A 25381-nucleotide genomic window follows, 5' to 3' on the forward strand; every position below is an offset into this window, starting at 1 on the left:
CTTCCTTCCTTCCTTCCTTCCTTCCTTCCTTCCTTCCTTCCTTCCTTCCTTCTCTTCCCTTCCCTTCCCTTCCTTTCCCTTCCCTTCCTTTCCCCTCCCTCCTTCTCTCCCTCCCTCCATGCTGAATGTGGTGCCAAAGGACCTGGCTTTGAAACTATGACCCTTACTACCACTTTGACTTTGGGCAGATAATTAAACTCTACAGACCTCAGCTTAAATGAATGAATATACAGTCCCATTTGCAAGTTTCCAAGAAGAAATCCATTAACTTTCTGGGGGGAAGGAGTGAATCATATTTAGGAGTTTCTCATCAGCTCTATATGGGTACCCCCAAACCATGATGAAATGACCCTGTCTCCCAGAAAACGATTGAATTCTTCTCTAGAAGCTTGGGTAGGGCATTAAATGACTGAAAAATATTTATTAAGCCTTTACAAGTTGTCAAGCCAGTGGTAAGTGTTGGAGATACAAATACAAAGGTGAGCTAGCCCTTGCCCTCAAGAAGCTTATATTCTGATGGGGGACACAACATATATTAAGGAGTGGTATTCAGGGAAAGGAATCTAGAAGACAGACCAGAAGTCACCAAGACTTTAAGAGAAACATGTGAAGAAGTATTCTCATCAATAAAATGAAAGATTGAATTTGATGAATTCCAAAGTTCCTTCTAACTTTAGATTGATAAGTCTATGGTTGAGTGACAAGAAGAAGCACTGGTTGGGTACCATGGGATAATGTGGTAACTGAGTCTCAATCACATAATGGTGTCCCTTTCAGACTTCAACTTCTCTCAGCTTAAGAGGGCTCTCAAACTTCAGACTTCAGGTTTTTTTCTCTCCATACCTTTCCTTCTTCCCAGAGGGCAGCACACCAATCTCTAGGGAATTTAAGAGGGATTTATTATGACATGTAATCAATGTCGATAGCCCATTGGATGGTATGCTGTAATGAGAAGGTTCATGGCTTAAAAAGGTTCTCACAGATTACTTTTGGCTCCCAATTAGCTACCAGGCCTTTATAACTGCCCTGATCTTCCTTCTATTGAGAACTAGTTTATTTTCATCTCTCTAAATTCTCCTCTGGCTGGACCTTCATAAAACATAGCATCAGAGTCTCTCATACAATTCTTGTGGACAAGACAGAGAGATGTGGGCTGGATAATATATATTTAGGAAGGTTCAGAGCTGGTATAAGGTGGATCAGAGCTCTAGGGATGGTCATTGATGGTTTGATGTCAATAGGTCTTGGGCTAGTAAATATTTTATACTGAGTTAGGTTAAGGTGTAGCTGGCATGCTTATCTAATTTTCAGATGACACAAAGCAGAAGAAGACAGGTTTCTTTCACCGGTTCAACCCTTGATGAATGAACTAGAAGCCTCTTATAGATTTTTGAATCATAGACAACTTCTCTAGTTTTCATGAAGTCCCAACTAAAATCCTATCTTCTACAAGAAACCTTTTTTAACCTCACTTAATTTTTATGTCTTCTCTAACTTGTTTGTACATTTTCTCTTGCATATTATTTATCCTATTTGATTGTGAACTCCTTGAGGGCAGGGTTTATGTCTCTTGCCTTTTTTTTTGCATTTAGCACTTAGCACAGTGCCTGGTACACAGTAGAAGCTTAATAAAAGTTTACTTATTGATTACCCAGTGCCATTCAGTTATTCAGTGTCTGAGGCAGGATTTGAACCCAGGTCTTCCTAACTCCAGGTAGAGCACTACATCCACTATTTGCAAGCTGTAGGTTGAGTGTTATGGTTAAGTCAGTCCCTACTATGTCTTGTCCCTCCAACCTATGGCTGACTGTTGCACAATGACTTACCTGCTCATTTATTCTGAACCTACACTCCCAGAGGGGTGTACTTCAACTCCCTCCTACTGATATAAATTGATAGAGCCAAGGGACCATAGAGATGAGGTATCTTTCTCCAGTCCTTGGCTGGGGATCTAATCATTTCCTTGCCTAATTTCAGTTGGGAATCATTGATCTTTTTTTGTGCCTTTCCCTGCTCCTGCCTAATCTTTAAGACTATCTTCTTTTCAATAGCCAGAGTAATTCTAATCAGAGAGGTGAACAGAATTATCAATATATTTTCACCCCTTCAATACTTGGGTCAGGTCTATTTCACCTTGACTCTTCTATGGAAGATATTAAACATCAAACACTTGTCTTTTTTTCCTTTCTTCTTCTTACCAACTGCCTTCTTCCTTATTTTAAAATTAGATACCCAGGGGCAAGTGTTTTATTGCCTGTGGCTTATTTAACATCAGTACATGGTAGGTTACAGAAAACCACACATGGAACCCAATTAAGCAAGAAATAAAAAGGAGATGAGATTTGGAGAGCCTAGAAGGGCAAACAGTGAGCCTGGTAACCAGGTATAGTTAGTGATTCCCTCTGGCTTTACATTTATTTTACCACCCCCAACACTGTCTGGCATTTGGGTTGGAAAACGGTCTAGTTTAAGCAATGAGATAATATGGACCAGGAGGGAGATATATAATAGACTTGAGAAAAAGGGGTTCCTAATAATGGGGTTTCATATAAGGGGTATGGTTCTTGGAGCTCATCCTGGCCATTAAATGTCTGGATCATATTACAGTTTGTGGGCATGAATAGCAACTGGAGAATTTTAGAGCTTAAAAAGGACCCTAGAAATAACCTAGAGAAACATGCTTATTTTATAGACTAAGACAGTGAGGCTCAGAGAAGGTTAGTGAATTATCAAAGGCCACACAACTTGCCCAAAAACAGAGCTCTGATTAGAACCCAGGTCCATTTCCTAAGATTACATTTTCTACTCTCTCATTGAACCTCAGTCAGAGGATACAATCAGTTTATTATTCCAGGATTTTTAGGTGGAAGGCATTAATTTTCTAGTAAAATGAACAAATGGAGACAAAAGGGTCCACTGGAAAGCTTTAGATTTCCAGTCTAGAGAGAGCTGGGTTCAAATCTCACCTCTGACATTCCCTATCTGTTTGACCATAGAGAAGTCACTTAATCCCTGCAAACTTCAGTTTCCCAATTTATAAAATGAGGTTAATGATATTGGTGGAACTCACAGGAACGGGGGAGGCTCAAATGAGATGATGCATGTTAAGTAAGATGTAAGCTCTCAAAGGGCAGAGACAGTTTCTTTTTTGTCTTAATATTGCCATCACTGAGCAAAGTGTCAGGCACATAGTAGGTACTTGATAAATATTTATCAAATTGTTAATTTTTCAAAGTTCTAAATAAATCCTTTAAATATCATGTAAATTTCAGCTATAATTCTTATTTGAATTCAAAAAACTCTGCCAGGAGGTCAATAGTCTTAAACAGTTCCTACCTTTTTATAGGTTATGCAACTTTGGCTCAAAGAAGTGAAGGGTCTTATGTCAGGGGGAGAAGGCAGTAAGTGAATGACCTGAAATCTGAACCCAGGAACAATGGGTTTTCCATGGATTGAATAACAATAATAATAACAACAACAATAATAATAACAAATGTTACTGTTGATGATGATGATGGATTAAAAGAACTTTGCCACCAATTCTTTATTTCTGGTTCAGGAGAGTGATTTCCCTGCTATATGGTACTTCTAGTGTGAAAACTCCTTCTGCCTATGCAGCTTAGCAACTTTTCTGTTAACTTAGGGTTTTAGAGAGATGCCTGTAATACTAAAAAGCTAAGTAAATTTTGATATAAACCTAGGAGTGGAAGGAATCTCAGAGGTCATCTCATATAAACTCCTTTTTTTTAAACACATGAGGAAATTGAGGTCCAGAAGGTTAGGTAACATACAAGATTATACAGATAAGAATGGTCAAAGGCAGGATTCGAATGCAAGACTTTTGATCTCCAGTAGTGCTCTTTCCATTTGTCCAGAGTCACAACATCAATCTGTATCAGAGGGAGATTTTTGACCTAGGTCATCCTAACTCCAAGACTGGGTAGCTACCATACCAATCCCTTTCTTTATAAGATACAGACAGACTATACCCCTGTCCATGCCAAAGGTTTAAATCAACATGGCATCTCTTTAAAAAATCAATGAAAAACCACTTTTTAGATGGAAAAAATTTGGTTGTTTAACCATCCACCTAGGTCCCTTATAGTCATGGTTTTAAATTCCAGCAGAGCTGATTATTATCCCTTCATCCTTCTGTGATAGATAAATCGCCCTTCAAACAGTTTACTGTCTGATATGTTTTGCCTAAGACCTTCCAACCCAAGATGCTTTTGGCTTCATGGAGCCCATAAAAACTCCATGACATTTTTATAGAATGAGCTATTTGTCTTGATGTGTTTGGCCAAATTTTACTGACCGGCATGAAATCTATAAGCAAATGATTAGCTAGAGTACTTCAATAGAGGGCTAGATAAACTCTTTGGGAAAGGAAGTGTCCAGCTGGCATGGAAATTACATTGGCTAAATAGGCATCTAGGTGGCACTGTGGACAGATCACTGGACTTAGAGTTAGAAAGACTTGAATTCAATCAAACCTGTGTGATCTTGGGTGAGCCACTTTCATCTGTCCCAGTTTTCTCATATTTAAAATGGAAATAATAATAGTGCCTATCTCCTAGGGCTGATGTGAGGATAAAATGTTATAGAATTAGTAAAGTACTTTGCAAACTTTAAAGTGCTACAAAATCATCATCATTATCACCACCACCATCATCTTCCTCCTCCTCTATTTCTTTCTTCTCTTCCTCCTCTTCCTCCTCTCTCCCTCTTCTTCCCACCCTCCTTCTTCTTTGCCAGGCTTGAGGATACTAAAATAAGAAGCGCTGGAGTTTCATGTTGTAACAAAGCTAATTATGTAGGGGTTAGGAACAGATTAGAGGAGTACATATATATATATATATATATACATATATATATATATATATGGCAGGTGTAGACAAAACTAGACTTGTTGGGAAAAGGGGAGAAAATCTCCGGATGGGGCAGTGCAAAGTGGTAGAAATGATACTTTATTTAGAATCAGTAAGTCCTATGTCAGATCTGGTCTCTGGTACTTCTATATAAGTGACCTTAAACAAGTCACTTAAAGTTTCTGAAACTCAGTTTCCTCATCTGAAAAATGGGGATTATAATACCTTTAGTGTCTCCTCCACATAGTGTTATCATGAGGATCAAGGAGATGATGAATGTGAGGTGCTATAAAGGGATCAGATCCTTGTGACTTCATTGGTATATAGAACTCTGACTGTGGAAATTCCCTCTATCAACACAGTTCAGCATCTCCTCTGCAATTTATGGTCTTAGAATTACCTACAGCACTTGGAGGTTAAGGAACTTGCCCAAGGTCACACGGCTGAGTTAAGGCTTGAACTTCCTGGTTGGGTCTCTTCACTGAACTGTCTTATTTTTCTAAGGTCAGTGTCTAGATGGGCAGCACAATAAGGATCCTAGTGGAAAAAGGAAGGAGGACCAGGAAAGAATCTAGGACTCCAGTTAGTCAATAAACATTGATTGAGTACTTACTATTTTCCAAATGTTATACTGAGGTACTAGAAATACAAAGAAAAACTAAAACCAGTTCCTGCTCTCAAGGAGCTCACAGTCTAATGGGAAAACCTAGCTTATTCTTGAGTATTATGTACATAGAGATGTGTATTTAAGTATATCTCCCTTTGCCTGAGTTAAAATGACTCGAATTCTTAAATGTAGATAATGATCAAACAAAATTAAATCTATTTGGAGACATAATATATTCCCCAGGAAATAGCTAGAGAGGGTTTTTGCTCTAATAGTGCATAATATTGATTTTCAACCTCTGGTCCTCATATATATGTGTATATATATGTACATACATATATGTATATGCATATATATTATTTTTTCTGTGGACTAAATAATGAAGTTGTTTATTACTGGATGTCCTATTTCAGGAAGGACATTGATGATCTTGAAAGCACACTGAGTAGGATACCTAGGATGGTGAAGGGTCTTGGAATGCTATCATAAAAGGTCCAATGGAACTTGGGATCTGTCTTCAAGTAACTGAAGACATGTCCTGTGGAAGAGGCTGAGGTTGGTTGAGGTTTGGGGGAAAGGTTTTGGCACCATGTCCCACCAAAAAGACAACCAAAAAAATGGAACAGATTGCCTCAAAAGGTTATTATTATTATTGTTATTGTTGTTGTTGTTGAGAAGTCTATTCAGGTTTGGGTTGAATTAGATCAGGGATTCTTGACCTGGAATCTGTGAACTCATTAAAATATTTTGATAACTATTTCAATATAATTTGTTTCCTTTGTAATTCTACATATTTTACATTCTGCATTGAATACTATTATTTTGAGAAGAGGTCTATGTATAGGGGTCCAAGACACAAAAAATGCCAAGAATCCCTGGTTTAGATAATTTCTGAAATTTCTTTTCTGAGACAATCTGTGATTCTCTTTCTCATGTGTATGTATTATTCATTTTCCAATGTATGCAGATGCTCTTTCTATCACTAAAATACAATTTCATTTAAAAGTGTTACTGAATTCACGGGAGCTTTTTGTCACCATGTAGTTTTGTATTTTTTTCAATTGACAGATGCTAATAACAACTATTGTGTGAGGGGGAGGGTCTGTGAAATGCTTAGACATTCAAAGGGCTCTTCATATTATAAAAGCACCATTGACTTTGGGGTGAATAGCATTGAACCTAGAATGGGGTGTCCAGGTTGGTCCCAGTGTCCTGAATTTAGAGGAGGCTAATGGACACTTTTTGTCTGTCCTTCAGCAGAATAGAAACAATCTAGCTGAGCACCTAGTTTTTAGTATGGTTAGTTTAAATAAAAAGTTGCCAAATTGTGGTTAGGTGAAGTCTTTCCTTGCCTTGTCATAATCGTACTCCCTCCCTCACCCCCTATGTAGGGCCTTTGGGCTGATGTCTTGAGGCAGTGGTTCCCAAACTTTTTTGGCCTACCACTCATTTCCAGAAAAAAATATTACTTAGCCCCCTGGAAATTAATTTTTTTAAAATTTTAATAGGAAAGATAAATGCACCTGTGGCCATCACCGCTTCCCTGGATCACTGCAGCACCCACCAGGGGGCAGCGGCACCCACTTTGGGAATCACTGTCTTGAGGTTTCTTGTTTCCCCACCATGGGGCAGTGTTCCAACCTTCCCAAGTGAGGTCTCACACTACTTGACCCAGGCACAAAAATTCCTAGATATAGCCCTGGTGAATAGCATACAACTGAAACGAGTAAATAAATATCCAAAGATAAATATATGATTTTTACATCCTTTCTATGAGTTTCCTTAAAATCACTGTTTCTGCCCTCCCTACCCAGCTTAGTCTGCAATTAGAATATAGGAAAATACATTCAGATCTTCAAAGGTCATGCGACCCCCTTGTGAATGTTGGTCCCAGGAATAAGAATTTTTGGGATACCACCAGTGTCAGCATCTTATTAATAGCAGAGCCAAGGAGTTGTTGACCTTGAATTTTTCCTTCAAAATTTGTTTCAGAAAAATGATTTCCTTCATAACACATTCATCAAAAGGGAGAGTTCTCATGATGGACATACCTGGGGCTACCTTTCTGGTGACCCCATCTTTTTTGGGGGGGTCCGTCTTTCCCTCGGATTCTAGAAGTGAGGGGGCACTCCCTAAGGGAGGGTCAGACATGGATTTTTACCTGCCAGTACAACTTGATGAGCTTGCTGACATACTGCTCGTTTCCTCCTGACAGCCAGTACATATAGTCAGCGATCATGGCACTCCTGAATGATTCAGAAAAGAAATGAAAAACTGTCAAACCCATCACTAAAAATACAATATTAAATACAGAGATTATAAAAAGTAAACATTCGTGTTACCATCAGATTAAACGAGTCATAAAGCCTTCTGCAACCTCTCTTAATTCTAATGCCTTCCTCCATTCATTATTTCCCGTTTATCCTGAATATAGTTTGCTTTCTATTGGTTTACGTCAGTGGTTCCCAAACTTTTTTGGCCTATGGCCCCCTTTCCAGAAAAAATATTACTTAGCCCCCTGGAAATTAATTTTTTAAAAAATTTAATAGTAATTAATAGGAAAGATAAATGTACCTGTGGCCATCACCGCCCCACTGGATCACTGCAGCACCCACCAGGGGGCAATGGCGCCCACTTTGGGAATCACTGGTTTACATGTTTTCTGTTTGCATGCTTTCTCCCCCATTAGACTGCATTCATCTTGAGGGTAGGGACTTTGGTCTCTTCTTGTATCTTTAGCACTCCAGCATAATGCCTGGCACATAGTAGGGGCTTAATCCTTATTGATTGATATTGGTATTAATTTTCTGCAGCAGTGTATTTTTCTCTTCGACGTTTTATTTCCCTCTATTTATACAGTATACAAAATAGTTAGAAGCTGTAATAGAAGGCTTTGCTTTGGTTGTTTCTTATTAAACTTGAGAGTATTTGGGGACTGAATTCCATTTTATAAACCTCGAAATGCTTTCAAAGTCATAATAGCATAGACGGCTAACTAACTGTAAGGCAGGCTTTTAGGCATATCGCCCTTTTTTTTTTTTTTTGCTGAAGTCGAAACTTGTCTTTGATTAAATTAATCCTCCTTAGAAATTTCCAAGAAAAAAAAAACACACACACCTCACAACCCTCCTCCCCCATTCCAACATCTTTGTTTCTAATTGAATCTGTTTTAGTATCTAGGCTGTTTGTGACAACCATTGCATTCGTCTTATTAGATGGGGAGGGGGCAGTGGGGAAGAGGGGGAGTATTTACAACGATCATGCAGTGGATATTAATGTGTTGTTTGAATGCAATTTCGAAGAACGTTTTGCTTTTATGGCTGCCTCTCTTGCTAGGCCTCTCTATTTCTTTTCTCTAGAGACTCCAAATCCAATTAAATGTGACTGGAAGTAATTCCAAATTGTCACGTTAGCCAATTAAACATATAATAATCCCGTGTACCTAATCATGAGCGCCAAAAGTTTATTTATTGAAGTAGAGCTATCAATGTGTACCCCTGGATGTTTTCCTTATCTTGGTCTGCAGAAATGTGTTGTTTCTTGACATTCTTGTAAATTGAATTTGAAAACTTCCCTCCCTAAATATAGGTGTCTCAGAAACAACTCCACTGTTTTTGTTGTTTGTCCTTCATTTAGAAGAGGACCGATGACATCACAGGGTGATGGCTTGACTGGAGCATAAATTGGATTTTAGTGAGGCAGAGTTGCACTAAGTCTTCAGCTTCATTGTGTCTTCTAGAGTCACTGAAGTCCGATGACAAGATAAAAGTCACAAAGGCTGGTGATGGCTTGGGATGCAGTGGATGATCTTGGAGTCTTCCCTGTCTGACCAAGCTCTTGAGTGCTTCTTTAACTGCCTTCATGGTCAATGGAACAATTTGTTCTCATTTACCCATTCCACTGGGGGATGTCTTCCATGCTTGGGGTAGACATTCTTCTAATTCACCAACTGATGGTCACCCTCAGCCTGGTTTGGCTCATCTATTAAGGGTTAGTTGCTGCACATGCTATAGTTTCTTGGAGCTGCAAAAGGTGGATGAACAGCCCTGAAAAGTGCTTGGCTAGTCCTAACACCAGAAGTGCTAGTTCATACGCTCCACCTCAACTCTGCAGGAAATTGTGTGGTGTTGTGCAAAGGATGATGACTCTGAATCCGGAAGACCAGTGTTCAAATCCTGATTCTGATACTAAGTGGGACACCATGGGTAAGTTTATAACTCCTCCCTTTTAGCATCATTTTCCTCATTTGTAAAGGAAGGCAATTTGACTAGATAGTGTCCAAGTCTAGCTCAAGTTCTAATCTAAGATCTTATGAGCTTAAATCGTTAGAAAGTTTGGGTTGTTCCAACTTAGAATAGACCAAGATAAAAATGTGGAAAGAAAAATAATCATTTTGGAAATGGCCCTAGAATTAAGAGAATAAAACATTTGCACCACCCCTTGCCATGTGATGGTTTAGCTAACTAGTTAGACTTAGTAATGTAGCTATCCATTTAAAATTCAAAATAAAGAACTCTTGAAAGGGAGGGTGGGGACAGTTATTATGTAAGGGAGACTGTACATGTCTGAAGGAGTGGAGCAAATCCCATGGGTAACAGAAAAAATACAAGTCCATTTCAGAGCTAGGAGTCTCAAAATCATTTGGAAGAATTCTACTTCAAGGCATACAGAAACAGAGAAGATTGGTGGGTCACTGAAATTGGTGCCTACTTCTCAAAAGCTATTTAACCCACTTTCTGCTCAGTGACATAGGGAGAGGGAGATCCTAACTTAGAGTTAGGAAGACATGAGTTTGAATCCTGCCTCAGACACTAGCTCTTTTAGCCTCTCTCGGCCTCAGTTTCCTCATTTGTAAAATGAGGAAAGTAATAATATATATCTCACAGGATTATTGTGAGGATCAAATGAGATACTATCCATAAAGTGTTTTGGAAACCTTAAAGCACTATATAAATGCTAGCTATTATTATCAATTCAGTTGGTATTTCATTAGTTCAACAAATTGTGATGCACAAAAGTAAGAGAATATTATGATGATGAATATGAGGGGAGACTGGCAAAAACTGATGACAAGTTAGGTCCACAGAGCTAGGAGAACAGTATTCTACTCCCACCATGTTAATGGGAACAACAAAAATAAATTTAGTTTAATTAAAGCTAATTAATTAATTAAAATTATAATAGTTAAGTTTGATCCTAGTAAATAGATAAGAACATTTAGTTTCCTTTTTATTAGGAAGGTAGAGGGTCATGGGAATGGCATGTTGCATATTCTGTCAAAAGTGATCAGTATAATAGTTAGTTATACTTAAAATAAATTAAATTTCTGGAACAATGGATTCCACATTAGAACTTTTAAAATCTTTGGTACAAGGAATAGTTTGGGGAGGGATGAATGGAGTGATATATTCAGAAGTAAGTGTGATAGAAAAAGTAAAAATATCACTAAAAAACAGGAAAAAAATAGTAGGTCCCTTTATTTCTTCTAGCATAATCTCTTAATCAAATTATGAGCTTAAGGAATTCATGTGTTGAGTTGAAAATTTGTTCTAAAAATAGAATCTCATAAATTTATGGATTTTCAGTATCCCACATTGCCTTCTTCTATCCACCATTTTGCCTATGTAGCTGTAGTCAGCTGAATTCTGGACCACCGGCTTATTCTTTCATTCAACAAACAATCCCTAATGAAGATGCCAGTAATCAGTTAAATAAATAAATCATTAGACTGAGGGCAGAACAAGGGTCCTTGGCACAATTTAGTCATTTCTGCTTGTTGTCAGACATTAGTAGGATGCCAGAATTCAAATGTCCCAGGCAAAGACTATTTCAGTTCTCAGTTTATGTGCTCCTCCTTCATCTGATACAAGAACACTGTGAAGTATGGTAGCAGCAATTAGAGATATAGAAGAAGACGAGTAAATTCAAGTGGTTGAAAAGGTATAATCAATCGAACAAACAAACAAAAACAAAATGAGCAAAAAGTCAAATGGAAAGAATTGTCAAGATGGAAGAGGAGAAAAGGGTAAGCCCAAATGGTGAGGTTTTAGGGATCATTGCTCCAGTAGAAATAAAAATGTTTTTCTTTTGAATATCTTTCATATTTATTACTTTTGGACATGTCTTACCTCTGAGTAGAATGTATGATCCTTGAGGGCAGGGAAAAATTCTATTACCTAGCCCAGTGTACCACCTATATAGTAGGTGTTTAACAAAATGCTTGTTGAATCAAATTTAAAAAAGAAATTCCTAAAAATTCCCATTTTTTTTGCTTAGGGAACAATTTTTTTGATGTTTCTCTCCTTCATCCCCACTTAACCAATCAGTTGAGGACTCCTGTTTACCTTCACATCACTTACATCCAATATTTTCTCATCTAGCTACCATCTTCATTTAAGTCCTCATCACCTGTTGGCTTGATTATTTAAATAACCTCCTAATTTGTGTTCTTGACTCAAGCCTCTCCCCTTTCCGGTCCATCCTACATTCTATTTCCAAAGTGGAAAACTTAAGCACAGATCTAACCCTGCCATTTCCCTATTCAATAAATGCCATAGACTCTCCTTGAGGATAAAACACGAACCTCTATTTAGTGTCTAATCAGGTCCCAAACTCTTCTTCTGATCTCTTTGGACATTGCTCCCCACCTTCCACGCTGTGGTCCAGTCACATTAATCTGCTTTCTTTTCCTCACAAACAGAACTCCCATTTCCCCATCTCAGTGTCTTTGCAATGGCTGGGTTTCATGCCCCAAATACTTTCCCTCCTCACCTCAGTTTCATAGAATCCCTTCTCTTCAAGACTCAAGCACCACCTATATTTCCTAATCTCCCAGTTGCTAGTACCCTCCTTCTCAAAACTTCCTAATATTTTTTGTTCTTGAGTCATTTTTAGTTATGTCCCATTTTTCATGACCCTATTTGAGATTTTGTTGGAAAATATAGTGGTGTGGTTTGTTATTTTCTTTTCCAGCTCATTTTACAGATGAGGAAATTGAGGCAAACAGGGTGAAGTGACTTGTCCAGGGTCACACAGCTTGTAAGTGTCTGAGGTCATATTTGAACTAGGGAAAATGAGTCTTTCTGACTGCAGGACTGGCACTCTATCCACTTTACTACCTAGTTGCCTCTTCCTTATTTTTAACCAATATATAAAACATAATAACTAATATATATCTTTATATACACACACATATATAACACTAGTATATCTATCTATAGTATATACACACGTTAACATATTTATAGTATGCATAATATATTCATATATAAATGCTTTACATCTGCTAATATATAATTATATATTATAGAATACAAATATATGATTAAATATAGATATTTATTCACTTTATATTTATGCTATATATATTATATGTACTGGTTATTTACCTATTAGAATGTAAGATTCTAGCAAGGGTGAGAGTTTCTGTGTCTTTCTCTCTCCAGGACCTACCCATAACCTAGAACACAGTAGGTGCTTAATAAATGCTTGCTGATTGGCTGGCTGATTGAATGCATTTCCCATTGTATCTATATTTGAGCTTATAGCTTATACCTATGTATAAAAATTAAATACATACATATGTTTATAGCTTTTAAAAAGCTTATAACAACACTTAAATGTGACAAAGAACTCCATACACTTTATTCTCATTGGATGCTCAAAAGAAGATGCTTGAGGGCAGGCATGTTTGCTCAGCCTTGAGCACAGATGCCAGGCACAGAACTGGTACTTGACTAATAGAGGTTGATTGGTTAATTGAGTGATTCAATTGGTATCACTATTCTGACTTTGTAACTGAGGAAACTGAGGCTCCCTGGGGCTTGCTTTATTTATGTCACACAATTAGTAGGTGGTGGAGTCTAGAGCTCAAGCCAACTTCTCGATTTCCCATGAAAATTTGTTGTTCAATGCAGGGCTCTTTCCACGAGGACTTGCTGATGGAGTGAGCTACAGCCCCGATGATTCCTCCTAGCAGGGGGAGGGAATACACCACTTTTGCCAGACACTTCCCTGATCCTAATTTTATCTCCTGGTTCCTTTCTCTTTCCCTGGTCCTCTGTTCTCTGGCAGTGAGCCCCTTGTTTGATTAGTTGGTGAGAGACGACAGGAGTTAGATGTGATGAGAAGAGGCCAGGAAAAGGACCATCCCATGTGGAATTGACAAGATCAGAGGCTGGGGTTGCCCATCATCTGAATTCCCAAGAGCCACAAACATGGCCCTGGCTCTCTAACTAATGCATCCAGAAGCCTTGACCCTCCTCTTCCACTCCCTCCCTCTCTGACCCCCGGGTTCACTAGACAATATCCTAAGTGCCGGCTGATGTTGTCCAACCCAGCTTCAAAGTGTCTTTTCCTATCAACATTATCCACTTTAGCAAAAGCTTCTGCGGGGAGGGAGGAACCCCACAAACCTTGTTTATTTTACTTTTCCATAAGAGTATCAGCTCAGCACTCTGTTCCTGAGACAGAGTGCTCAGGACATGCAATCTGCTGCTAATGCTGATGCTGAGAGGGTCTGGGAAGACATTATTTTGATGTGCAGTATCTATAAAATTAATTTTGAATTATTTTAACATGGCACCCTCTGACAATATCTTTTTAAAATAGATTTTTATTGATGTTGTTGTTGCTTTTAACATCACTATCACACTCTGAGTGCCTCCACACCTCCCCACCACTACCAGAACCCTCTTTATAACAGAGACAGACAATAAATGAAACAATTCAACTGTCACGAATCTTCAGAGAAGCATTGCTCCTATGTAGTCATATTAATCAAGGGTTGAGTTTCTTTTCTGCTTACTACACAAGACTGGTGCTTGAGATACATTTTGTTTTTCAGAGTTATATTAGGTACCATAGAAAAAGGACTTTCTGCCCTCAGAGGACCTGGGTACAAATTCTGACTTTGATGGCAGCTTGTAGCCCTGAAAGGAAGAAGGCATGAGTTGCCCCACTGAGATTCTACCATTGGGTAGAAGCCAGAGTCATAAATAGGATGATGGTATGTAGACCACACTCCTGATCTACCAAGGTCCTTCTTACAAAGCTCCAGAGAAGTGAGGGCAGCATTCAGCACCACAGAGTTAGGTCCTTCTCCAGGGCACATCTGGAGCACTGATTTGGTGATCCCATGATTTGCCTGGAGCCCGGTTCTTATTGTTGAATAGGATTCCGGGGGTAGAAACACCACCTTCTTGGCACAGGACACAGACAACCAGAGCTCAAATCTTACCTCTCCCATTTAGTATTTATGTGACCTGGGGCAAATAATTCCATCCCTTTTAGACTATAAAAATAAGGGAATGGGAGGTTAACTAGATGACTTTGGGGGTCTTTTCTAGCTCTAAAACTATGAGCCTCTCATTCCTAAGGATTAAATTTAATGATGGGTGGAAGCACAATGACTCAAATAATTTATAGAATTTTGGGAGTAGTTCTCAGGATCAAATCTGGTCCATGGGAGCCTAGGGCTTGGGAGATGCTAGATTTGGAGATGCGGAAGACTTTCAGGAAGGTAGAATTTATTGATTCTCATGAGCTACATTCTATATTTTGTAGATAGAATGCCAAGCCTGGAGTTTGAAAGACTCATCTTACTGAATTCGAATATGGCCTCAGACACTTATTAGTGGTATAATCCTGGGGATATCAATGAATTCTGTTTGCCTCAATTTTTCTCATCTGTAAAATGAGCTGGAGAAGGAATTAGCAAACAATTTCAGTATCTTTGCCAAGAAAACTCCAAAAGGGGTCAGAGAGAGCCAGAAATGACTGAAAAATGATATAAACAACAACATTCTACATGTTTATGGGGTGGAACAAAGACTGCTCTGTTCTTGATTTATGCATTTGTTACCTTGATACTTATTTGAGACCTAGGATTTTTTTTTTACTTCCATTTTGAGATATAGACACTAGTTGTATTTAGTAATATTTCAAGATTTCCAAGAGGGAATTCTGGGTGGAAGCATAATGAATCAAATAATTATGAGTTTTTGGCCAATTTCCAAGTTTAGACTTGGTATATGTATATCCAGAAATTGGAGTGCTTGGCCACAAGTTAAATTTAACAGAATGGACCTCAGTTTCTTCCTCTGTAAAATGATAGGATTGAATTAGATGCCTTTTAAAGTCTCTAATCTCAGAATTAATGAGCTTATGGTCTATTAAACATGAAAGCTCATATTGCTGTATTCAAAAGGCTATATAATAGGACTCCATTATAACACAGGCTCAATTTACTGTGGAACATAAAACTGGAACATAAACAGTTAAAGCCTCATCACTCATATGATATCAGCCCTGAAAGTGGTTTGTCTCCTAAATTAATATGATGAAAGGATTCCATTGAGCTCACATACACACTATCATTTTTCAAATAAAAAATAGTATATATTGTGCTAAGTCCACCATGTAAGATTATATGTAACTGACAGATTCTCTGCTCCATCCATTTCCAAAATATACTTGCTCTCTCCCCAGACTGGCCACTTGGTGGTGTAAAGTCATAAGGGATATAGAGACAAAGAGGAAATCATCACCCGTTTGGAGCTGTCCAGACCTGCAGGGCCAGAGGGAACCTTGGGAAGTCTTTCAGTTCAACGCCTTGCCTTTAGGCATGATCACACTTAAACCTTTCAGATAAGACAGATGAGAGTGGATTTTTTTTTTTTTTCAGAAACCTCCAGAGAAGGACATTTTTCTGCTTTCCTTACCTATCCTTGTTTTTTTTTTTTTTTTTTTTTTTTTTTTGTCCCAGATCTCTCCCTCTGCATTTCTTTTTGTTCCGTCTTTCCCTGTTGATGGAGAACTGCTAGTTCTGAATGGTTGTCTAATAATGCTTTGTTTCCTTGAAGTCAGATATTAATTTCTCTTCTTCTGGGTTAATTAAATGACCCCCAGTTCCTTTGAACTCTCTTCATAGGGCTTTCCTTTTCAATACTGAGTCATCTTCATGGCTTGTAAGTGGTAGAGTCCAGAACTAGGGGAAAACTTTTATTAGGCTCAGAGTAACCTTACACTTTCCAATTTGTAGTGTTCTTATTTATGCAGCCAGTGTCGACATTACGTAGCTCCCTTCCTTTCAGTTTATAGACTGTTATGGTCTCTAAATAACAACAGACATTAATTCCATTTAAAATCTGCAAACAGCTTTGCATTCGCCATCTCATTTGAATCTCACAACAATAGATATTTTTAATTTCCATTTAAAAGATGAAGAAACTGAGGCTCAGTGAAATGGACTGACATGTCCACATTCACACAGCTGGTATGAGTCAGCTAAGATTTGAACCCAGATCTAGCTGACTCTAAGGCCAGCTGACTCAAACTGTGTCTGTCATCCTTCTGCAGAGCTATTTGCTTCCCATCCTGAATGCATCATACACACTCATATCTTCCTAGTTTTAATTGACTTATGATTTGTTGGAAAAGTAATTGCCTTTTGGAAGTAAATATGGGCCTGCTATTCTCAGGCAGATATAAACATGAAAGATTGTGGCCTGTGTAACGGGAATGGAGATAAGAACTGAATTATCAAATTCACAGAAGCTTAAACACAAATAACACATTTGAAAAAGCAAAGATGATATCCTATGGGGGCCTGATGTTACAGCAGGATCCTGAATAAACACTTTATTGGTGCCTCTCTATCGGAAAGAACATAAATCTAGTTGAAGAGGGCTAAACAGTGCTTCTCGTAGATCAGGAGGTCAGGATTTCTTTTTTCTAGCAAGGGGAAAATAGATGTACTTCGTTGGTGGGAGAGGGTATCAGGGCATGCTATCCTCATTGTCATCTGAACATCAGCGTGTAAGGCACTGGATTAAAGACCAGGGGAGATTCACTCAATCTATCAATTCATCAAGAATCATTTATTAAGTATATACTATTTGAAGAAGTGAGGTGGCTAACTTCAAATCCTGCTTCAAGCATAGTTATAGGATTCTGGACAAATCACTTAGTTTGTTGCCTCAGTTTCCTTAATTGCAAAATGGGGATGATAATAAGAGCACCTTCCTCTCAGAGCTGTTGTGAAGATCAAATGAAATAAGTTTTTTAAACCCTTACTTTTATATTGGTTCCAAGGCAGAACTAGGCAATGGGGGTTAAATGACTTTGCTCAGGGTCACACAGCTAGGAGGTTTCTGGAGGAGATAATATTTCTAAGACACTTGGCATAGTATGTGGCACAGTTTGTTCATCCATTCATCTATCAGTTTCTCCCTCCCTCCTCCTCCTCCTTCCCTCCCCCTTCCTCCTTCCTCCCTCTCTCTCTCTCTCTTCCTTCGTTCCTCCTTCTCTTCCTTCCTTCGTTCCTTCCTTCGTTCCTTCGTTCCTTCGTTCCTTCCTTCCTTCCTTCCTTCCTTCCTTCCTTCCTTCCTTCCTTCCTTCCTTCCTTCCTTCCTTCCTTCCTCTCTATTCCAGATTTTGCTCTAGGGTTTCAGGCTAAAGACCATGTCTTATACAAAGCCCAAGACATTACCTGGGACTTCTAATCTAATGAAGTGTTTCATCTTGGCCACCACTTAACCTTTCCTTTTCTATAAGATGAAGAATCTATAGAGGAGAAGACATGAGACGGGGCATGGTTGGCTAATTTAAAATTTTTGAAGGTATGCCATTTAGAAAAAGGGATTAGATTTTTCCTGTTTGACTCAGAGAGCAGAACTGGGAGCCATGGGTAGAAATATGCAGAACCAGATTCAGGTTCCATATAAAGAAAAACATTCTAACATCAAAGGCTATTTCTAAGAGCCAGAGGGTAGGCTTGTCTTCAAAGGTAATGAGCTCCCTATCACTGGTGGTATCTCAATCACCCCTTTTTGGGTATGTTCTAGGGAAGGTGTGTTAGACTTAGGACTCCCTGAATGCATGTCAACTGTTGTGGGCCTGAACCAGATTAAAATGTGATTGGGGAATGTCTAACAACATAAATATAAGTACATTACAATATAGATAATGCTATTTTTGTGGTTTTCTAAGTCAATACCCCCTGGCAGGTATTTTTCTATTTGAGTTTGACATCATTGTTCTAGAGGACTCTTTACATGGAGGGTATGAATTGGGGCAGATGGCTTCTGAAACCCTTCTGAAACAGGTATTTTATCTTCTGATCCAGGTATTTTATTATCATAATGGCACAAAATTATCACTTAATCATAGATTTAGAACTGAAAAGATCTTTGGAGGTCATCTAATTCAACCTTCTTTTTTAGAGAAACTGAGGCTCAGAGATCTTAAGTCACTGTTGGTAATGTTATGGTGTTTGGATTTGAACCTGTGTCCTCTTTGGCTCCTCACCTAGTGAGAGACCTTCAGCATTAATATCTGAAGGGAGGAGCAAGTTCTAGGTCACTGTCAAGAAAACATTGGAATGAAGGAGAAGCCTTCTCTGTGTAGTGGGAAGTAAAACTTAGCTTCAGTTATCAAATCAGTGTGGTTCTTATGGCTAAGGAGGAAATTAATACACTCAAATTGCTAGTAAAGACAAGGGGAAGGAAATGTCCTGTGGGAAGGCATTAAGGAAAACTAGATGATTCCCAAGGCTTGGAGGACCCTCAAGGGGGCCATAATGGTTGTACGGAAGGACTGCCCCATCAGAGACAAATTCCCGCTTGGCTTCAGAGGGTAAGCAACAATGGATGATAGCAACAGAAAGGCAGATTTAGGCTTAAAAGAGTAAAAATTCCCTAATTACTAGAGCTGTGCAAAAAGAAATGTGTCCTCAGGAGGCAGCGGCTGCCCTTTCACTAGAGAAAAAGTTGGATGACCAAGGAAGATTTATAGGGGTTCAAATATCCCTTCTAGCTGCAAATCCAGGATGCTATGAAAACAAGTCTAGATGCTGGTAAGGGAGGCTTCAGACTTGTTTGCATCTATCTATCTATCTATCTATCTATCTATCTATCTATCTATCTATCTATCTATCTATCTATCCATCATCTATCTATCTATCTATCTATCTATCTATCTATCTATCTATCCACCCACCCATCCATCCATTCATCTGTCCATCCACCTATCTGACCATCCATCTATCTATCCACCCATCTATCCATCTACATATCTGTTTATCTATCTATCTATCTATCTATCTATCTATCTATCTATCTATCTATCTATCCATCCATCATCTATCTATCTATCTATCTATCTATCTATCTATCTATCTATCTATCCATCCATCATCCATCCGTCTATCTATCTATCTATCTATCTATCTATCTATCTATCTATCTATCTATCTATCTATCTATCTATCTATCTATCTATCTATCCCTACTCATCTGTATCTATATTTATGGATAGATATCTCTCTCAATCTATTGAGATACATATTTATGTCTAATCATCTCTATAGATCTCTCTGTGTTTCTCACTGTCTCTCTCTCCACAATCTACACAGAGTTGACATTTCCCCCTGAGAGAGCTTCAGGTGAACCAACCTGAGGCTCATGTAAAGAATGAAAACTACTAGAAATGAACTAGGGCTGGACACCACCAGCATCGCTCTGCGTTTGGGGTATCACTGGCCGGTGTCGGGTCACAGCGCAAGCAGCACTGGGCTTCAAGGCTGCGGGAAAAGCTCCAAAGAGCTCTTGTTGGCTGCAGCGAGTGCGGGGGTGGGGGTGGGGGTGGGGGGAGAGCGGGGGCCCACGCAGCAGCCTGAGCTTATCTGCAGCGCCCCTCCCTCTCCAGCCTCAGGTCCTTACCAGAGAGGGGCTTCAGGACGCGCCGGCTACCAGCAGAGGGCGCCGTCACCTCTCCCTCTGAGAGTGAAGCGAGCGTCAGTCTGTTTCTGTAACCTTGGATTTGATCGTAAAGCTCTCTCTTAAGCACGGATGGAATTAGAACGCGGCAGGGGAACTATGAGACGAGGGAAAAAGGGAAGAGTATCCATTCGGGTCCCAGGCTCGGATAGTGATAAAAGCCCCAGGACCACCGGCCTATGAAAACAGGCAATCCTGAATTTAATTTTGCTTTTTTGCTCTTCAAACAAGCAGGTCCTGAGCCTGCCTGAAATACAAAATACAAAGGGCTGGGATGGAATGATCGACACAGCAGATTTATAAACTCTGGGGCTAGGTAGAATAATGTTTAGAACCCTGGGTTCAGAGTCAGGAAGACCCGAGCTCGAATCCAGCCTCAGGTACTTAGGAGCTATGTGACCCTGGGCAAATCACTTAACCTCTGTCTGCCTCAGTTTCTCTTTCTGTAAAAATGAAAACAATAGTAGAACCTATCTCTCAGGATTGCGTGAGGACAAAAGTAGATACCGTGGGTCAATTACTTTGTAAATCTTAAAGTGCTCTATAAATGCTATCATAACGGTCCTGGCCATCAATTTTCAGCCAAGATGACTTTCTTGCTATTCTTTTTTCATGGCATCCCATTTCCCACTTCCACTTGTTTGCCCAGGCTGATCCCTATTCCTGGTATTCTCTCCTTCCCTCCTCACCTTCCCCTCTTAGAATTCCTCATCTTGAAACGGTAGGATTTTCCAACTGCTTGTTTGGGTTTATGTTTTGGGATTTTGGTTTTATAAGATTACTCACAAAAATGAACAGTGTGGAAATATGTTTTATAGGATAATACATGTATAACCCAGGCTGAATTGCCTGCCAGCACCAGGAGAGGGAAGAGAAGGGAGGGAGGGAAGGAGATAAGTTTGATCATATAACTTAGGAAAACTTGTGTGGAAATTCCGTAAGACGTGTAATTGGTAAAAAAAAAAAAAAGTGAAAAAAAAAGAAGTCTTCATCTCCTTTGAAACTCCACTCAAATATCACCTCCTATGTCAGACCCTTTCTGATCCTCCAAACTGCTCTGTCCCTCCATACCTAAATTACATTTTATATTAAAAACTATTTCATTTTTCTTGTTGTTGTTTAGCTATTTTAGCTGTTTTGTGGTTGTGTCTGACTCTCTGTGACCCCAATTTGGAGTTTTCTTGGCAAAGATTGGAGTGGTTGACCATTTCCTTCTCCAGATCATTTTACAGATGAGGAAATGGAGGCAAGTAGGGTTAAATGACTTGCCCAGGGTTACACAACTAAGTTACTAGAGTGGTCTGCTATTTCCTTCTCCAGCTTATTTTACAGGTGATGAAACTGAGGCAAACAGAGTGAAGTGAGCTTGCCCAGGGTCATCCAGCTAGTGTCTGAGGCCAGATTTGAACTCAGGAAGAAGAGTCTTCCTGACTCTAGGCATGACACTCTATCCTCTGTGTCCCCCAGTTGATATATGTATGTATGTTTGTACCTGATATTTCCAATAGAATGTATGCTTCTCCAGGGTAGACTTTCACTTTTGTCTTTGTGTCTGCAGTGCCCAGCGTGGTGCTTTGCCATGTAATAATGAATAGGTACTTTTAAACTGACCATTATATACTTTATTAGTTTTTAGATTATACACATATAAAATTTATTTATGTATGTATATAGATTTATTAGTTATCAGATTAGTATTATGCAACATAGAACAAGATGGGGCAAAGGTGATTTGGACAAAATACTCTAAGAAAATGGGAAGATGGAGAGATTTCAACAAGAGGGCCCCGAAGAGGGTTTGATGGAAGAGGGGCAACTGATCAGGACCTTATTAGATTAGGAGGAACCCAATGGAAGGAAGGGGCACCCTATGACAATGCATGGGGCTAAGGGAGAAGGGCAACAGAGAGCTGATGCTTGCATCAAACGGTGAGAAGGGAGCAAAGTGAGATAAAATTGGAGGTAGATTGGGGAGGGCCTTCAATAGTTGGCACAGGAGTTTATATTGGACTTGGTAGGCTGAAATAGAGGTACCAGAAGGTTTCAATCAGGGGAGTATAATGGTCAGACCTATTGGGTAGCAGTAGTAGGGCAGCTGAATTGGAGAGAAGAGAGGTAGAAGGCAGGGGGAACTATTGGATGCCATGATTACTGTGCATTTGAGAGGGAAAAGAGGAGGGTCTGAACTGAAGCAGTTTTTAAGTGGAAAGGAGGGCCCAAATGGAAAAGTAATACAGCTGAAATAGCTTACATTTTCAGGGGAAAACAGTGGAATCAATATTATCACAACATCTGTAATTAAAGTAATACAATTGAATACAAGATAATTCTTTATCTTAAAGTAGCACTTGAGAAAAAGGAGGTTAATTAAGAAAAGGATGAGCAGGTGGAGACTTTTGAACAGGTTCTCAAGGGGACTTCTAGGCATGAGCCAAAAGATTTGGAGAACCAGAGGATTATAAATTTTGAGCTGGAAGGGACCTAAGAAGTCTTCTAGTCCGGCTCTCATTTTATAAGGGAATAGAGTCCTAAGGGAAGTTAAGTGATTTGTCCAGGGATGCAACACAGGTAAGCAAGAGACCCTAGTAGACATTTGAACCCAGATGCTGTGTGTGACACCATATCCAGCACTAATTTTTTCCATCGCGATATTTATCTCCTTTGGCTAGAATTTATGATCTCACCTGTGTGGGGAACTCCTTCTACAATTGCAGAGGGACAATTAGTTTCTATTCCTTACAGTCTTCCCTATCTGAGACCAACATTTGGTTGTGAATACTGGCCCTAACTCTTTGTATTGGCTTTTGTTTTTTAATAATAATAATAGCATTATTATAATAATATAATAATAATAATTGTTATTATATTATTATAATAATAGCAACCAAGCAATTCTATAATTCATTAAGGTGTATCAGAAGTTTTATAAATATTACTTTATTGGATCCTCACAATAATTCTGTGAGGCAGGTGCCATTGATATCTCCATTTTACAGTTGGGAAAACTGAGGCAGAGAGAGGCAAAGTGATTTGCCTTGAATTAGACAGCTAGCAAGTGTCTGAGGTAGATTTGAAATCAGGTCTTCCTGACTTTAGGTCTACCTTTCTTTATATTAGAGACAGGTAAAATCCCTAGATGGTAGAGTGGATAGAGTTCTGGGCTTGGAGTCAGGAAGACCTGAATTCCAATCTGGCTTGATACTAGTCATGTAACCTTGGGCAAGTTACTTATCTCTATTTGCCCTGTTTCTTCATCTGTAAAATGAACTGGAGAAGGAAATGGCAAACCACTCCAGTATCTTTACCAAGAAAACCCCAAATAGGGTCATGAAAAGTTGGACACAATTGAAAATGATTGAAAAACAACCACCTCACCACCAAAATGAATGGAGTCTGTGGCATGTTCTAGCTCTGAGTCCCCAAAGACAAGTGGAGACAACCCAGAGAAAGCAGAGACAACAGCTCCTCCAGCAATTACATATGAAATTAGTGGGACCAATGCACGAAGCCCACTTTTTCCCAGGGATTGTGACAGTATAGGGAAGACTGTGCTGCTGAGAAATTAGAGAAAAATATTTGTAATTCTGCTGTGTCTTTGAAGTAAATATCTCTTCCAAAAAGCTAATTGATGTTAACTAGTTAAATAGAATTAGGGCATTAGTCAATAATGGGGAATGGCTTGTCCATACTCTCATTCTAAAGACGAGGAAACTGAGGTCTCAAGGGAGATAACCTGACTTATATGATTTATTCAGAAGCAATAATTGGTCACAGAGCCAGGGCTTAAACCCTAATGCTCAGCCTCCAAATTGAGTACTTTCTATCCACTAGGGAGGAAGCAGAATGAATGAAAAGTACACTTGAGATGGAGTAAATGACTCAACCTCCCAGACTCTGGATTTGTATTTTAGGAGCATCTTTTGATGCCCTCACCCTCAGGAAAGACTAAATGCGGTGATTTGATAGAAGCAGTGAGCTGTAGGACAGATGATTTTGAACAGTATTTTGATGCCTTTCAAATGACATCACTGACCAGTCTATGGTGGAGATGGGAAGAAGCAAAACAGGGAAGAGTAAAGTCATGAAAATCTAAGTGGGGGAGAGTTTCTAGGACAGAAGTTCTTAATTTAATTTAATTTTTAATTTTTTGGGTGCTATGAACCCTATTGTCTGCCTGTTGAAACTTTGGACCCTTCTCAGAATAATGCTTTTAAATGTGTGAAGTAAAATACATTAGATCATAAAATAAACCAGTTATATTGAAAAACATAAAAAAGACCTCAAGTTCAAGGACACTGGTTTAAGAACTCTTAGTCAAGGTCAAAGGAAGCAATCAAGAAGGATAAAATCCATTGTATCTGACAATAAATCAATGGGTAGCCTCAATTTCTAGCAGGTATAATTTTCACCTAGCTGATACCACCCTGCACATTCTCCCAGTATGTCTTGGCCCATTTGGCATCACATCATGTCTTCTAATTTTTTTGTGTGTTTCTTCTCTCTCTTTGCCTCTACAAAGACAGAAGGATGTGCTGATTCTGGTCTAAAGCAAGGGCCCGGTGGCAGAGATTGGGTGAAGGAGAGCATGATCTGGACCTAAGGACAGCAGAGGTTGCAGCTGGTTGTCTGCCTTATTTTCAATCACTGGTTACATTTTCTTGGCTTAGATTTCTCACTTGCTCTAGTGTCAGCTCAGGGATGCTTAGCACAAGGTATTCTTTTACACTCACACTTGTATAAGTCAAGAGTTGTCAACTCTGAATGATCAGCCTTTCCACCTAATTAACTCCTGTTGGTCCCAGACCAGGCTAGACTTTCTCAGAATACTCTGGGGTTCAAAATCCTGTTAAAGTAAATGGAGCACCAAGGGGATGTTGGCTATCAAGAGATGGTAAACTCTTTGATGGTAGGGATGATTTCTTAAAGGTTAGCTTAAAATCTCAGAGGAAGAGTCAACCAATCAATCAATCAATCAATCAATAAGAATTATGTAAACCCTTATATGTGCCAGGCAGTGCGCTAAGGACTAGGGACACAAGGAAAAAAATCATACCAGAAATAGTCCTTGCTTTCAAGAAGCTTATATTCTAACAGGAGGAGAAGACATCCCCATAAAATAAATATAAATC

The 25381-nt window shown here is 39.1% G+C and overlaps 1 protein-coding gene across 1 annotated transcript in view; it reads right to left on the reverse strand.

Annotated features, from left to right (window-relative positions):
- The window catches only part of SPATA16 (spermatogenesis associated 16), a 285343-nt gene that overhangs the window by 117882 nt on the left and 142080 nt on the right, over positions 1-25381 (reverse strand). Inside the window, exon 4 of the mRNA XM_044667756.1 lies at positions 7637-7721. Coding sequence (XP_044523691.1) covers positions 7637-7721 — 85 coding nt within the window. The remainder of the gene's footprint in view (positions 1-7636; positions 7722-25381) is intronic.

Source organism: Gracilinanus agilis, chromosome 3 (assembly GCF_016433145.1).
Source record: "Gracilinanus agilis isolate LMUSP501 chromosome 3, AgileGrace, whole genome shotgun sequence".
Taxonomy (NCBI): domain Eukaryota; kingdom Metazoa; phylum Chordata; class Mammalia; order Didelphimorphia; family Didelphidae; genus Gracilinanus; species Gracilinanus agilis.